The 16738-nt window shown below is 45.0% G+C and overlaps 1 protein-coding gene across 11 annotated transcripts in view; it reads right to left on the bottom strand.

Moving 5' to 3' along the window:
* TBC1D7 (TBC1 domain family member 7) overlaps positions 1-15416 on the bottom strand; it is a 34692-nt gene extending 19276 nt beyond the window's left edge. For 7 of the 11 annotated variants that reach the window (XR_014790227.1, XR_014790230.1, XR_014790229.1 and 4 more), the window contains exons 1-7: positions 15134-15416; positions 10601-10720; positions 7327-7407; positions 5650-5837; positions 3713-3847; positions 2884-3029; positions 2332-2461 (exon numbers count right to left, since the gene is read on the bottom strand). Coding sequence is in view for 5 of the 11 variants with exons in the window: in XM_084850307.1 (XP_084706433.1) it covers positions 2332-2461; positions 2884-3029; positions 3713-3847; positions 5650-5837; positions 7327-7407; positions 10601-10712 (792 nt within the window). In the remaining 6 variants the exon portion in view is untranslated. Of the gene's footprint in view, positions 1-13; positions 2462-2883; positions 3030-3712; positions 3848-5649; positions 5838-7326; positions 7408-10600; positions 10721-15133 lie in introns of those variants that run through there. The other 4 variants (XM_084850309.1, XM_084850310.1, XM_084850311.1 and 1 more) reach the window with 4 other exon arrangements.
* Between the last annotated feature and the right edge of the window lie 1322 nt (positions 15417-16738).

Genomic DNA, 16738 nt, shown 5'->3' with positions numbered 1-16738 from the left:
GAGATAAAAAAGATATTTAGTTTGAGATATTTAGTTGCTGTAGAGCAAAATCCTACCAGATTGACGCTGCATAGATGGAGCTTTCCATCTGTCCTAAGGCGTGTCAGGAACAACAGAGGTGCTTTCACCTCCCTTTTCTGTTTTTCACCATATTTAGCTAGATGGGCTTCTGAGCCCACCTAGCTGGCCTACCTCTTGAAGGGCAAGAGGAGAATGGAGAGGCTTGTGGGTCCAACAGATCCACATATCTCCTTCCTCCTCCCCTCCTCCTCACCATCACATACCCTTCTCTCTCACCAACCTTCTTCCAAGATTGCAGGAACTGCTCAGATTCCCCACCCCCCCAAGGTCATAACTATGTCTACGGCCTCAGGAAGGGGGAGAATTTGCCATATCCCATGGTCCTGGTGTATCTTCCCAGAGACCATAAGTTTGCTCTGACCACGTATCAGTCTCTTGCTCTCTTACCCTAGCTCTTGCCCAGGAACAGGGGCTCCAGTGTGCACACAGAGCTCTTCCGCTCATTCATTCCCAGTGAAAGAGCAGCTACTCGTATGCAGGCAGTCCTCCAGCTAAGTGAAGGAGGGAGCTTCCCCACATGGGAGGGTCACACGCCCGTTGGACTGAGCCTGAAAATCCACATTGGGTCATAACGTATTCAACCATTTTGCTCTTTATTTCTTCAGTGCAATAGCGAAAAATATCCTCTTTTCCCCCAGAATCAGAGGCGCAGGTGAAAAATGGGGGTGGCAGAGGGGGCGAATGGCCACTAGTGCACATACAAAGAGGTCAAACTGGTTTAATACAGTACTGTCATCTGAACTTATTTAACCACACGTGATCTAGATACGTAAACATTATGCACATCCCAGTCAGCCCTGAGAGCTGTTTAAAACTCATTGGCTGCATTTATTTATTTAAAACATCTATGCCGTGGCCTGTCCTCAACAAGCCCAGAGGGGCTAACACTGTAAGTCGACAGTAACATTTGATAATAACTATTAAGTTTGACAACAATAAATACAATAAAGTAGCTATGAAAAACTAAGACAGCAAAGAAAGTGTGTGTGTGTGTGTGTGTGAGAGAGAGAGAGAGAGAGAGAGAAAGAGAGAGAGAGAGAGAGAGAAAGAGAGAGAGAGAGAGAGAAAGAGAGAGAGAGAGAAAGAGAGAGAGAGAGAGAGAGAAAGAGAGAGAGAGAGAAAGAGAGAGAGAGAGAAAGAGAGAGAGAGAGAGAGAAAATACATAAAAACATAGGAAGCTGCCTTCTGAGACAGGCCATTGATACTGCATCAGACCGTTGGTCCATCTAGCCCAGTATTGTTGATACTGACTGGCAGAGGCTCCTTAGGGTTTTGGACAGGAGTTTTTCAAGAAACTGTCATGTCCTTTCTGAGCAGGACATTAGGTGTGTCTTTATTCTTTTGAGGCCAAGACTGTGTCACAAATATTTCCCTTGTTAAAGGGGATCAAACAGTACCTGTCCAAGTGTTTCTCCAGTTTAGCTCCCTAGGCTATGGACAAATGCCTGAGGAGGTGCAATTTAACCAGCTCCTTCAACCAAGGGAGCTCCCCTGCTTGCAAATACATTTTTGGTAGGGGTATAAATCAAATAAATAAATATGATTTCACTACTTTCCTCTTTTTTTTTAATCTGCATAGCAACAGATTTTGCTATGCAGATTCAAAATCTGTCTTCGAAAATCTGTCGTCGAAAATCTGTCTTCAAAAGCATCTATGAGAGGGTACATTCTTTGGGACTGTTCGTACATAACCGCAGCAAATCATGGGTTAATTTTATTCAAAATGGTCATAGAATGTGCCCAGCACCTGCAGCAGCAAATCATGGGTTAATTAATTAATTAACCCACAATTTGCCGCTGTTACATGCAAACCAGGTCTTTATTTATTTAGCAAAGTTATCCCACCACAATTACAACCACTTCAAAAAGTGTATGGCCCAAAAGCATTCCTGGAAAGGAAGGTTTTGAGCAAACTATAGAAGGCCATTTGAGAGGAGGTTTTTTTTAATGTCTGAACCTATGTCAGTTCACAAACTATGGTTTCCAAGAATTTATGTCTAAATTCACAAACCGGTGTGAAACTGTTGTACGTCTGAAAACTCAAACAATTGGATTCTAAACTATGATCATAGTTTAGTGTGATGTCAGAACTGAACCACTGTACATTTAAACACTTGCAAACTTTTACTTGCAATACCCTAAAATTGGGCAAAACCACAGTCTCCCTCTTGCTCTCTAAAAACTGTTGAACATAACTAACCCACTGGGCCTTTTTTAGAATCCACCAAAGCATGTAAAAAGAGTACTTACATTTTGCAAAAACTGTTCAACCTTTTCTGCACTATTCAAGGCCATCAACTTCATTTTAAAGGTTAATAGGATCTCAACAGCAACGAAGACAAGAATTTTGCAAGAACCGCTAATAACCTTGTCCCAAACCCTAGAAAAATTAGTCACAAAGTCATACCACCACATGTCCTTAATTTCATATCTATAATTCATATTCAGTAAAGCATTTTTCTTTTCTGACTAAAACTGTTATCGCAAAACCTATGTAACTCTCTATATCATCTGAATAACGCGCATGTTTTTAATATGCTAGAAGTTGCTGATATGTCAAAACACTCTCATATATCATCCCTGAGTTTAGAGGACAGTAAAGATGTCTCATAGGTAATATACTTTTAGGTGGACTCTCCCTAGAGTAGTACACTGCATTTGGGGGGGCCATGGTGTGTGTGGAGAATTTATGGCCTTTGGGATTGTAATCTAAAGCCAGCTGTGATCCATGGACATTTTACTCCACCTTCGCTGTTTTTCAATAACACCAAGGGACCTTGAGGGAGGAGCAGATGGCCTTGCCTTTGTAAGCTGGATTCAGGTAGACAGCCGGCAAAACACCTTCTGAACCAAAGATCATAAGGAAGACGGCCCACTGCTGAACATGATTTCAGGTGGGTTAGGAGTCTGCTGTCTTCAAGGCTCAGGTACTGTTCCAGAAGTTTGGGCTGCAGGATAAATGTGAAGAGAAATGATAAAATATACCAAAATAAATAAATAACTCTTACAGCCGTTGGTATTTATTGCAAAAAACGACGACAAAAAGTGCATCTTCAAAAATAAATTCAGTATGATGCATGAAGATCATGTCCTGAAAAGGTCAGATTGAACTGTAAGGGTTGCTATAAATTTCATTATTAACTGGCTGGACTGCCAAAACAAGTCTGTGTGTATTTTACGTATTTTTTAATTTGATTTGATTTGTACCTTGCCGTTCCACCGAGAAAATGGCACTTGAAGAGGCTAATATTTATAAGTAAAAACATACAAACCACCATTTAGTTAAGACAGTAATAAAACAATTACATTAAAAACACAGTTAAAAACACAAAAATAACAGAATAAAACACCGCCCAACCTAACAGACCAACTTACGGGCCAAAGGCCCGTTTGAATAAAAACATCTTTGCCTGCTGGCATGGGACAACAGAGCGGGAGCTAACCTAGCCTCCCTCAGCAGAGAGTTCCACAGCCTAGGAAAAGCCACCAAGAAGGCCCTCTCCTGCACTGCCACCATATATACGTGTGTGTGTGTATATATGTGCCCCCGGACACCTGCCTCAGTGCCCACCGTCTGTGTGTGTGTGTGTGTGTGTGTGTGTACAAAATAGATGTAGATACATATTCTTACCAGCTGTGGCAATGAATCCTTGTACTTATTCAACTGGTTCACAAAACTACTGACAAGCCAATAGCAGTCAATATTATCTTCTACCATTTCCTCCATAGCTTTAGCAACAGCAAGGAATATCTCATCTTCAGCTTCCTAGAAAGCAAAGCAGGCATAACATGAAACCATTCCAAAATATCACACACACCTTTTCCCTTCAATCCTGTGATTTGACAACCGATAGTAACTTGGCTCCATTGTAATAACATTTGTAATCAAGCTCACAGCAATAATCGCACTCCTCTCTTTTGTGCTAGGAGTGCCAATTACACCTTTTGTAGTGAGTTTCCCTGAAAGGGGCCTGCCTTATGCTCAAGATCACCATACTGAAGGATTCAGCAAGAGGGGCAGACCTGGACTGGAAAGAGTCTTTTGCAGTATCCCAGCAGCCTTTCCTACCTTTTTAAGGCAGGAGTAGGCAACGTGGTGCCTATGGGCACCAATGTGCCCCGGGACACCTGCCTTGGTGCCCACCATGACACCCTACCCCTCCCAATTTTTATTTAAGAAATATTTTTAAATACTTTCTTACTAGCTGCAAGGATTGCTTCAAAGTAAAATGGGAGCCTTTAGCCACTGCCATCTTAATGAATGCCTCTGCACAGGTTGTTTGTTCTTTGCGACTAGCCAGGCCCACCCATGGGAGCCATGTTGTGCCCAGGACAGTTTCTCGAATTTCCAGATGTGCCCATGGGCCCCAAAGGTTGCCTGCCCCTACTTTAAGGCAACTGCTGCTGCTCTGGGGGGGCCCTGAGTACAAGAGTTGCTGCATATGGCAGAATGGACAAAGCACACTGAACAGACAAGGAAGGAAGGCTTTTAGGGCCTCCCTACAGGTGAAACCACATTTCTGAAAGTGCTTCATTCATACCTAGAACCTTGGTTCCCAGAAACTGAAAAATCCTGTGGCCCTCTATGCAGTGTCTAGTGGACATAGGATTGCTCCCTTAATCACTCCATTAATAGTAAGTATTATTATTATATGACAAAAATAAAGCCGTATGTGTTGCAGCAGACTGTTGTGCTTCTTTCATTCCTTTTAATGGGGTTCACACTGGTGTTCAGCACTAGCCCCAATGAAATGAATGGAGGAATCATGAAAGCAATGAGGGGAGTAACAGCCAAAATATGCAACTTTAACATTATTCTGTACCCAGAAAGCATCAAATTTGATCCTCACTATCACCAATGCTCTCTGCAATTGCAGTTTAAAGTTGCAGAAGGTCTTTTCTGCCTATGACAACATTGTGACTTGGGGACTGGATGAGAAGTGCAACTTCTTTTTAGTACCTAGGAATAAGTGATGCTCTGCTTTTTCCCATTGCTGGGTTATTATCTTCCATTTTCTTGAAGAACGAAGACTAGATTGGCAGCAATCTACAGCCCTATTCAGTCATTCAAACCTTGGAAGAGCGGAGGGGAGAGGGTTGTGCGCTCTGGCCCTGCCCCCTCCACTCGTGACACCGCCGCCGCCCCGTCTGCAGCGGAAATGTAGCCGTGTTCAAGTTCCTCATTGCACAGAGCTTTGTAACCGCGTTCACTTGAATGCGTTATGTTTCCACGGAAGGTCTTCCACGGGGAAGGGGAGGTGACAAGCGGAGGAAGACTGTGTATCCCTGCTCCCTTCCATGCTTGCAGAATTCGAATGACAGAAGAGGACTTCTGTCTTTGTATTTTCTGGGCAGCACAACTGCATTCTCTTCTGCAGCTGCCAAGCTTCTATTTACAGCATTAGTGACAGTCCATGTAAGGCAACTGGACGGCTCTGCCACACTGGCCACTAACTGCAAGTCCAGACGGAACGCAAGGTGGACTGCATTTCCTGCGGCCACTTCACCATTACACATTTCCTTCACAACTTAGCACGCTCACTGGGAACGAAAATAAACATGACTGACCAAAGGGAAAGATGGATTTCGAGGCAGCTGTCCTGACTCCAACTGATATATCCGGAGGAAGATTTCCACCTGCGGAGTAGAATCCTTGATAAAGCGCATTACTTGAAGAGCCTGGCACACATCCCTATACTGCTCCTTTCGGTATTTCATCACAAATGCGTGAGATTCATGGTGAGGAGGAAGAATTCCTTTGGCAGGAAAGGAAAAAGAGAGAGAGAGAGAGCGCTAGATTTAAGTTCACTTGCTGTGCTGGTGAAAACCGTCCTACTGTGACTCTTCTTTTTGGATCAGCCAAACAGCACAGCCGTAAGAAACACTGAGTGCTGAAACAATGCACTGCAGGGCAGCACCAAATTGCCCTGCCCTCTGATGTGGCGCATGCCGGCGTGCCACGCCCCTGACATCTGCACGTACAATGTGAACGTCTGTAGTGAGAAAGAGGCGTGCACGGTTTCCTCACTGCTGTACATGCAGACCTCAGGCGGGCAGGGCAAGCTGGCATGTGCAATCCTGCGGGTGGGGTTAGTTGGGGTGGCCCCACTCATGCACTGATTCAGCCTGTGAGCGTCCTTACAAATACGACGTATGTCTATATGTATACGTAAGGAGAGTTGGGTCTGAGGGTCTCAAGGGATTATAAGAACTGTACTTCTACAATAGATAGATATTGCCCAGGACTCCCTGATTACTAATGGAGCCTGAAGGCTGAATGTTTTAAACACATAATTAACATATAAATAACGTATGTAATTACATGGTTTTAATGAACCAGACCATCAGTCCATCTAGCCCACTACTGTCTATCCTGACTGGCAGTGGCTCTCTCAAAAGTCTCAGGCAGATGTCTTGCCCAGTCCTGCCTCCCAAGATCCCTTGAACTAGAGATATCAGGGATTGAAACTAGGATGTGCAGCATGCAAAGCATGTGTTTGACCCCAGAAGCATGGCTCATCCCCTAAAATACTGATACTCCAGGACAATCCAAGATAACCAAAGATAAGAACATAAGAACAGCTATGCTGGATCACACCAAGGTCTATCTAGTCCAGCATTCTGTTCACACAGTGACCAACCAGCTGCCCTTTTCATTTGAAATGCAGTGCATTTTTTTTCCAAATGTACACATCAGTTGTGCACATCTTTGAAAGGTACATATTCTTCTCCCATGCATGAAAGTGTATTAGTGCTCATTTTTCATAAGGACATAAGAAGAGCCCTGCTGGATAAGACCAAGGTCCATCTAGTCCAGCATTCTGTTCACACAGTAGCCAAGCAGCTGTCGACCAGCAACCCACAAGTAGTTGCTGTTGACCAGCAACCCACAAGCAACTGGTGAGACAGAGTGCAGGCCATTGGAAGCTCCCCCTTGACAGGCTGGATAGTACTCAGTTATATGACTGTTACCATCAGCTCCTGGTGTGTTCATTGTCTTGGTCAGTCTTCCCCAACCAGGTCTCCTCCAGATGTGCTGGACTGCAACTCTATAATTCCCAGGAATTGCAGCCCAAGGCATCTGGAGGACACCTGGTTGGGGAAGGCTGGTCTGGGTACACATGGACAGGAAGGCAGCTGAGGCTCTGTTCAAAGATGCTATGAAGGTCCTACATTGATAAGCACATGTCCCAAACCACCCTTATCATGTATAATCAAGACCTTGGTCTTCATAGTTCATCATACCTAGAAGCACCTTCCACACCAGGGTCCGATACATGGATGGCAAAGGAAACCGTCGACTAAATGTGCAAAGCTTCTCAATATCTGTGAATAAAGATTTAAAAACAAACACTACTTTAAAACATGAAAATGTTATGAAGCATCTCTACTCTCAAAGACGCTGGGGCTCCAGCAACCAGGACACATCTTTTAAGTTAGGGCACAATACTGACAAAACCCCTAGAAGGTGAGAATTTCAATTTTTCATGGTTAACAAACCCCATTTAAAATGGCTGTTTTTCCCCCCACTGCAGTCCTTTTGTAAAATGTAAATCCAGAGATTATATTCAAAAACTTTACAGTATACAGAAGCCAAGCAATTAAAGAATTTTACATTTCTGCCATTGATTATATTTACATAAATTAAAACCTTAGTATGGGTGCTTTTCTGAGATACTGAAGGAAGGGTAAAATTAAACTTTAATTTAATAAACACAACATATTTCATGTTGTGGCCATCTTTAGCACCTTTTGTTCATTCTATAGTACAGGAACTCACCAGAGCCAAAACAGATTTTTAAAAATAGCCCTCAGTATCATATAAAAACTGCTCTCAATATAATCAACTATGGGTGCAATCCTATGCATGTTTAGACAGAAAAAAAATCTTACAACTCTCAGCATTCCCCAACCAGAGCAATCCAGTGGCCTCTAGATCGTACCTCCAGGGCCATAGGATGCTGAAGATCTCCTTCTCCACAGCCAGACACAGAGCTCTGAGAGATCATGGATATCCCCCCCCCCGCCCCCTCAACCCAGCCACCATGGAAAGCTCCCCAAGGTCAGTGTCACAACCTTAGAAGAGGACAGGGATGGAAGAAAGTGGGCAGGCCAGGGGGCAGGGAGGGGCCATGGATCCACAAGCCCCTCAGCTCCTGTCCCTGCCCCCAGCCAGGCTCAGAGGCCCATCTCGCTCAAGCTGCTTTACTGGAGGAAAAGACACCTCTGTTGTTCCTCCCGTCTTGCCTGGCTCTTGCCAGCAGGGCTTTGGATGGGCGGAGGGCTCCAAAACTGGAGACCTCCATTTAACTAGCGCCAGTCCTGTAGGATTGCACTCTAAAGCTTTAGTTCATTAATCTACTGATTAAAGATGACAAAGAAGATGTTACTGGGCTGGATGCACTCACCCACTGCATTCCATCCCCCAGTCGAAAAGCACGGAAACTTCCACTCACAAGGATTCCTGACAGTGATGAATATGCAATGAGTGTGAACCAAAGAAGCTGCACGGCCAGTCTCCCACTCCAAGATCCACTTTGCATGTTATACAAAAGTGGTGAAATGTGGATAGTGCAAGTAGGAATGCATGAGAAATTTGTTTCAGTTCGTTTTTGATCAGGATTTACCCAGTTTACAACTTCCAATTGAACATAGACTGAGATACAATCTGCAGTCAAACTCCATATATTTCAAGCTTGCAATATGATTCGTGGACCAAAAAAAAGTGTTCAACAGTATGCGTACATTTGAAAAATGTGCATGAAAAAATGTGTACTCCAGGCACTAACAATCACACAGTGCATAAACTATGGAATTCACTACCACAAGGTGTAGTGATGGCCACCAATTTGGATTAAAAGCGGGTTAGACAAATTCCTAGAGGAGAATGCTATCAATGGCTACTAGTCCTGATGGCTATGTGCTACCTCCAGTATCAGAGACAGTATGCCTATGTACACCTGTTGCTGGAGACATGTGTGGGAGGGTGCTGTTGCGCTCATGTCCTGCTTGTGAGTTTCCCATGGGCAGCTGGTTGGCCACTGAGTGAACAGAACGCTGGACTAGATGGACCCTTCTTATTTTCTTATGAACAATGAGCACAAATGCACTTTAATCCATGGGAAAAGAGCATGTACCTTTCAAAGATGTGTACAACTTATGCATACATTTGGAAAAATATGCACAGCTTTACAAACAAAAAGAAATAGCGCTCGCAATCTGAACAGACTAAGGTGGGAATGAGCTTCAAGATGGAATTTGGAAAACTTCAGCGAGCTCCGGTTTTGCTGATTCGCAGATCCACAAGTGCAAGACAACTGCATTCCCAGATCACTTGCCGTCATCCACACTGTGACATGTGCATGGTCCATGGTCAGAACACATACATCTGAGCAGGGATGACTCACAATTTCCCTTATTTGGACATTACGCTGGAAGTGGGGAAGGATGCCTGCCTTCCCAGGGCCAATTCCTGCCCCCTCCAGTTATGCACTGCACAGTTGGAAACAAGGGGAAAGAATTACATTCCCTATTCCTTCAAGAATAAGTAAAATCCCAAACAAAGGAGCAGATACCATATTAAATTAAAAAACACAAATACCACCACCGCAACATACTGGTTAAAGCGCTAAGAGGCAAATAAAGGAGCTGAGCAACCACAGCATAGGATCTCTTTTCATACAGTTATTTCCAGGTTTTTGGGAACAGAGGATAGAGAGAGTTCGTACTATGCCTTCGGTGCATGCTTGCATCTGGCAAACTGTTGGAGCACAGAAGCTTTTGTGTGACCCAGCACACACACATGTATTCATTCATGTGCCACCATATTCACCCCCACATTCAACCACCCCAAAGCAGTGAAGAGATCACACAGGTGAGACGTAAGCTTCAGTTCACATAAAACATCCCACCTGGGAAGGAGAGAAGGCAGTGCTGGCTCCAGATCTTTGAGGGCCCTTGGGCAAGACACCCTCAATGGGGCCCCTCCCGCAGTGAGTCTCCCTTCTCACTGCCATTGTCACCAGCTGCTATGGCTCCTCCTCCTCTTTCTCACCATTGCTACCACTTGCTTGCTTGACAGGCAGAGGGCCAGGGAGCAAGCAGGCGGTGCCATCTCCTGCTCCTCCTCCTCACCACCACCGTTGCCTGGGCCAGAGTGAGAGGCAGGTGAACAAGCAGGTTGCAACGGTGAAGAGGAGCAGCAGCTCCAGGGGCTCTTCTCAGTGAGCCCCTGCTGGGGCGTGGGCACTCAGCAAGTGCCCAACTATACCAATCCTTGGTGCTGGCCCTGAAAGGAGGAACGTTTGCCCACGGCTTGCTTCCACCCATTGTCAGTAGATGACACATGCTGAGGCACAGTGTAAACCAGCCAGGAAAGAAAGCAAAAGTCACTTAAATGTCCTCAGAAGGGTAGTAAGCATTCAATGGGATTTTCTCCCAAGTAAGTGTGCACATGACTGCAGATTCAAGAGTGAGCCAAAAGAGATGACCATTTTACCACACATCCTGCCAAACATACCCAACCGATCATCTTTCAGAAGGATTTCCAGTGACTTTTTCTCTTCAACACCACGAAATCCTACTTTTTCATAATAAACTGATCGGAAATTTCTCTGAGGGTCCTCAGCCATGATTCATTCTGGAAGGAAAATGGAATTTTAAAAATAATCAACCATGGTTATTTACAAAAGAATTTCATGTCTACAAGTGGGGCCTCCAACAAAATGTTGTGTGGATTCAGTTCAGGATTCCAGCCAGCCATACCCTCTTCCACAATACTTCACTCCATTCCCCACTTACTCCTAGTTTTCCAGTTTTTTCCCCCCACCAGCATTCGAGAGCCACTGAGCACATTCAGTCTTCATTGAGCTGTTCTGGGTGCTTCCCCATCTCTTAGGAGGTTTTTCCACTTAGAAGTTGTTTATACTTCTGCAAACTTTGGGGTTGCCTCAAGCCTGCTGAGATCTCTCCCTCGTATGTAGAGAGTGCCATTCCGGCTACGTGAGGACTGAGAACTGAGTTCATTATTAGTATATATAAATAGGATCTGCAACAAAATGTTGCAGTGCAGAGTGGTCACAGTCATTGCTCCAGTCAGCCATGCCCTTCTCTACAATACTCCATTCTATCCCACCCCCACAAAAGTCAGTCAACATTCTATGACTACTCAGCATACTCAGTCCTTGTTGTTTTTCCCTTAATATGTTTTGCACATAGCTGCAAAGTTATGTATAGCATGTAACTGGAAGTCTCCAAAGCAACCAACTAAAGAGCAGTGGATTACTAAAATCTGGGAGACTATGAGTATATATAAACTTACTCAGCAAGTGCAGCAAGCAAAGAACTTGAAGAATGATATTACAGCACCACAGTTTGCATTCGTTTCCTATACTGAGGCATTTCAAACTTTTGATAAAATTCTAACAAAGTACAGTTGCCTGTATTTTTTCTGATTAATATGCACAAACAGAAAAAGACATACACTTGCACACACTCCTTTTATATGTTGTATTTTAACTTTCATTAGGTACTGAGCTCCTACTTAGGCTGTTTTATTGTAGATGTTCCATAAGCATATCAGTTATAGACGAAGATTTATAATTAGTGAATTTCTTTGTTCCTTCAGTGATTTTGATTTATTATTATGTACACTCTTCTTCTTTTTGTTGCCTTTATTTTGTTAACCATATTTTGAAATAAAATAAAATTTCATGGTATATATATATATATATATAGATAGATATATAGATGTGTGTGTGTGTGTGTATATGTATGTATATATAAATATATATATATATATATATATATATTAAAGGTAAAGGTGTCCCCAACCAGTCGTGTCCGACTCTAGGGTGTGGTGCTCATCTCCATTTCTAAGCCGAAGAGCCAGCGCTGTCCGAAGACGCTTCCGTGGTCATGTGGCCGGCATGACTGAACACCGAGGTGCACGGAACGCTGTTACCTTTCCCGCCAAAGCGGTACCTATTTACCTACTTGCAATTTCTTGCTTTCAAACTGCTAGGTTGGCAGAAGCTGGGACTGAAGACGGGAGCTCACTCCGTTACACAGCACTCGGGTCTCGAACTGCTGACCTGCAGACCTTCCGGTCTGCAGTTCAGCGTCTTAACCACAAAGCCACCGCGGCCCTCATATATATATAGTACTTGTATGTATAGTACTGCATACCATACTATATGTATGTATAGTACTGCATACCTCGGGTTCCTCATCAGCTGACACCTCCCCTCTTGTGTGTGTGTGGGGGGGGGGGTTGTGGTGCTGTTTTAGCTACATAAGCAATGGCACTCAACCTGAACAATGGAAATAGAAGGAATGATGATATGGCATCCATTATAAAAATGTCAACATAGTTCAAATGCTTCAAAGCACCTTACTCTGTATTCCTTCATTGCTTGATCAAGAGGTAACTGCTGCATTTTATCGCTAGCTGACTGCAAACCAACCTCTATGCAGCAGCTAGAAATAATTAGAGGAACAGGCTATCTATGAAGACAGTGAGTTTTAAAACATTTTCAAACCTATCACTTATGACAGATGTGTTTCACTGATTATTTGAGGTCTATTAATCATCGCTATTAGGTTGCTACCTACATGGAAGCACTGAGGTTGTGTAATTTTCTCCCAAAGGCTGAGAGAAGGCTAATATAGAACTCGACTGAAAAATGGTGGATGCACAGCATGACAATTTTCACTGTAAATCAGCCTTCCTCAAGTGGGCATGCTGGCTGGGGATGATGGGACTTGTAGTCCAACACATCTGGCAGGCGCCAAGTTGGGGGTGGCTGCTGTAAATCATTTGACAGCACAAGGCTTCTTTCATTTGAAGCTAAAGCCAACAGAGTGGTAATCTGTTGCAGCAAAAACAACACAGATATGTGGCTCCTTAAAAGATGAATATATTTATTGTGGCATAAGCTTTCATGAACTAGAGTCCAATTTACTCTAGTCCATGAAAACTTATGCCATAATATGTTTGTCTTTTGGGTGCCACAAGGCTCCTTGTTGTTTTTGAACCTAAAAGTTATTTTATTTTCATGTTCATTCATATGCAACTGTTCTAACCCATATCTTGGTGGAAAGTGCCTTATCCCAAAGCCTTTCTTCCATATTTAAATTCTAGAATGTTTGGCTGTTTAAGGAAAAATAATACAGAGTCCTGTGGCACCTTTAGGCTGAAAACTTATAGATACATATCCTAGAGTAAGTCCCGTTGAGTTCAGCGGAGCTTATTTCTGAATAGTTATGTATAGGTTTGCACTGTAAATCTGATAAAATGTATAGCGGCATAAGCACGCATAGACAAGAGCTTACTTCTTCAGATGCATGAAACTTAGCATTTGAATTTGTCTATGTGGTTAACACCACAATTAAATATGCATTTTCAACAAGTTTTAGGCAAAATGCAATAAAGTCTAACATAAACGGTTATTCCTACACACTGCATAAGGCTAGCTAGCATCTTAAAACCCAGCTTACCTCATAAGAGATTTTAAGGCTACAATCCTAAACACACTACCTAGGGAGAGTAAGCCCCATTGAACAGCGTGGGATTTTCTTTTAAGAAAACATACAGAGGCTCTCTCTGAAAGACACACTTTAGCTAGTACCCATCAACAATACTGCTTTCAGCTTATGTCAACCTGGAATCTAGCTAATTTTAGAATATCACAAATAAAGATAGATCAATGAGATATCAGACCCTTTCAGATCTCTTGTTACAGAATGGAGGAGGAGGAGTGAAAATAGGATGCTGTTCAAAGGACAAGGGGATGGGTGGATGGGTGTGAAAGGATGGGTGGATGGGTGTGAAAGGACAACCTCGTAACCAATGGAAATTCTGGTTGGAGCATATTAGATGAGCATAACATAATGCCAAGTGTGGCTGAGAAGAAACAGATGTTTTGAAAATGCAGTTGTCTAACAATACAGTTAGTGAGGAGGAGGGGTGGTGGATCAGGGTCAAGACACAAGAGTGCTGGAAAAATCTGAATGACAAGAGAGTTGATGGTGAGAAGGGGTTAATCAACAGGCCACAGCAGGAGGGGGCGGGAACCTATAGCAGCCTTTCCCAACCTGTGCCTTCCAGATGTGTTGAACTCCCAACTTCCAGCTGGCTGGGGGATGCTGGGAGTTGGCTGGGGGATGTGGGGAGTTAGAATCCAACACATCTGTAGTCCAACACGTGCTGGCTGGGGGGTGCGGGGAGTTAGAATCCAACACATCTGTAGTCCAACACGTGCTGGCTGGGGGATGCGGGGAGTTGGAGCCCAACACATCTGTAGTCCAACACGTGCTGGCTGGGGGGTGCAGGGAGTTAGAATCCAACACATCTGTAGTCCAACACGTGCTGGCTGGGGGGTGCGGGGAGTTAGAATCCAACACATCTGTAGTCCAACACGTGCTGGCTGGGGGATGCGGGGAGTTGGAGCCCAACACATCTGTAGTCCAACACATGCTGGCTGGGGGGTGCGGGGAGTTAGAATCCAACACATCTGTAGTCCAACACATGCTGGCTGGGGGATGCGGGGAGTTAGAATCCAACACATCTGTAGTCCAACACATGCTGGCTGGGGGATGTGGGGAGTTGGAGCCCAACACATCTGTAGTCCAACACGTGCTGGCTGGGGGATGCGGGGAGTTGGAGCCCAACACATCTGTAGTCCAACACGTGCTGGCTGGGGGGTGCGGGGAGTTAGAATCCAACACATCTGTAGTCCAACACGTGCTGGCTGGGGGATGCGGGGAGTTGGAGCCCAACACATCTGTAGTCCAACACATGCTGGCTGGGGGATTCGGGGAGTTAGAATCCAACACATCTGTAGTCCAACACATGCTGGCTGGGGGATGCGGGGAGTTAGAATCCAACACATCTGTAGTCCAACACATGCTGGCTGGGGGATGCGGGGAGTTGGAGCTCAACACATCTGTAGTCCAACACATGCTGGTTACTTTATAAAGCAGGTCGATGGAAGGCAAACGGAAAACAAAAAAGGCGAGGAGAATAGCTAAAGGGGCGGGCAAGCTTGCTTACAGCAGGGAGAGCAACTAGGCGCAGGGGAATGGCGGATGGTGACGCCAGATCAGAGATTGACTGGAGCTGGGGAGGTGGAGACGCCGGCGCCAGAAGGTCGTCAGAGAAGCAGCAGCGACGAAGGAAACGGCCAGCGGTGGGTGCAGAGGGAGCCGCAAGAGCCCATCCCTCCCGTCCCTTCCTCCTGCCCACCTGCTTGCGCAGGAAAGGGCGGCTCAGCCGGGGCTCGGGTGGGCCGCTGCGATCAGGCAAGCAGCGCGAGCAAGCTCCGCCCGGCTTGGGCAGCGCAGACGCGGCCCGCCCAGCTAGGGGGAGGCGAAGGCAGGCAGGCAGGCAGGGAGGGGGCGCCGCGGCTGCCTGGAAGGCCCTAGGCCTGCCTTCCCCAGCCCGGTGCCCTCCAGTATGGCTGGTGGGTGCTGGGAGCTGTAGTCCAATAGGTCTGGAAGGCGCCGGGCTGGGGAAGGCAGGCCTCGCCTCTCCCCCGCGCTGCCCAGCCCTCCTGGCACGTAAGCGCCCTTGCTTGGTGTGGCGCGAGGTGTTGGGCGTGTGGACTCAGCCGGGGAACGTCCGTATGGCGCGATAACAGTGTTGCGGGGGGGCAGGGGGAGAAAGAGAGAGTCTCACCATTAGCTCTTTTCCTTTTAAACTATATTTTTCTGTGGAAGAGAAGAACACTTTCATAACATGTTTATAGAAAAGAAAAAGAATAACGGACCAAAATGCAACTCAAACGGCCTAGGAAAGCTGCAGGGTCACTTTATCATTATTATGGGGCTTAGGCTGTAATCCCAAACGTATTTACATGGGAGTAAGTTCCACTGGAAACAAAAAGCCTTACATCTGAGTAAGCATACTTAGGATCGCACTTACATTTTCTTACACTGGGGGTGTATCTGACCAGAATGGCACATGACTGTCAGGAAAATATTAAACCAAGAGCTCATTACTTACAAATGACATGAACTGATGTCAATCATTCATAATAGAGTCCGAGTCATCTCACCTGCTAAAGGCAATAATTTGTTTTGTTAGTTTGTCCGTTAATGCCAAGATCCAAGGTATTTGTCTTTATATTGAACTGATGGATTGGGACTGCACTAGTAGGCTGCAAACCACCTAAGGTAGGTTGCAACAGCAGTACTACCACTATACACATATATGGGAAAGAAACAAAGAAAAAAGAAATAGGCCTTCAAATGCATGTCTGGGCTAAAGATAGGTCCCAGATCTAAAAAGACTGAAGCCTGGTATATGCCATTGTTCCATTACATGGGAATCCTGATCCTTCTTTCCACTGGCCTGCTATTTCTATAGTACAAGCCATAGCATGTTTACTTGGAAGTAAGTCCCATTTAGTGTAATGAGGCCTTCTCCGAAGCGACAGTGTAGACCAGCCTTCCCCAACCTGGCGCCCTCCAGATCTTTTGGACAACTCCTAGCATTGCTGACTGTTGCCTATGCTGGGGCTGATACGGGTTGAAGACCAAAACATCTGGATGGCACCAGGCTGGTGTAGAGGAGCGCAGCCTTAGCCTTGCTTCTAGCAAGGAAAAGACAACAAAGGTCTTGTACACAGTATCCTAATTTAAAGCTCCTACCCAAGAA

Source organism: Heloderma suspectum, chromosome 4 (genome assembly GCF_057233095.1).
Source record: "Heloderma suspectum isolate Gila_16-S chromosome 4, 16-S_ref, whole genome shotgun sequence".
Classification (NCBI taxonomy): Eukaryota; Metazoa; Chordata; class Lepidosauria; order Squamata; family Helodermatidae; genus Heloderma; species Heloderma suspectum.
This window is presented reverse-complemented; position numbering and strand designations above follow the sequence as displayed.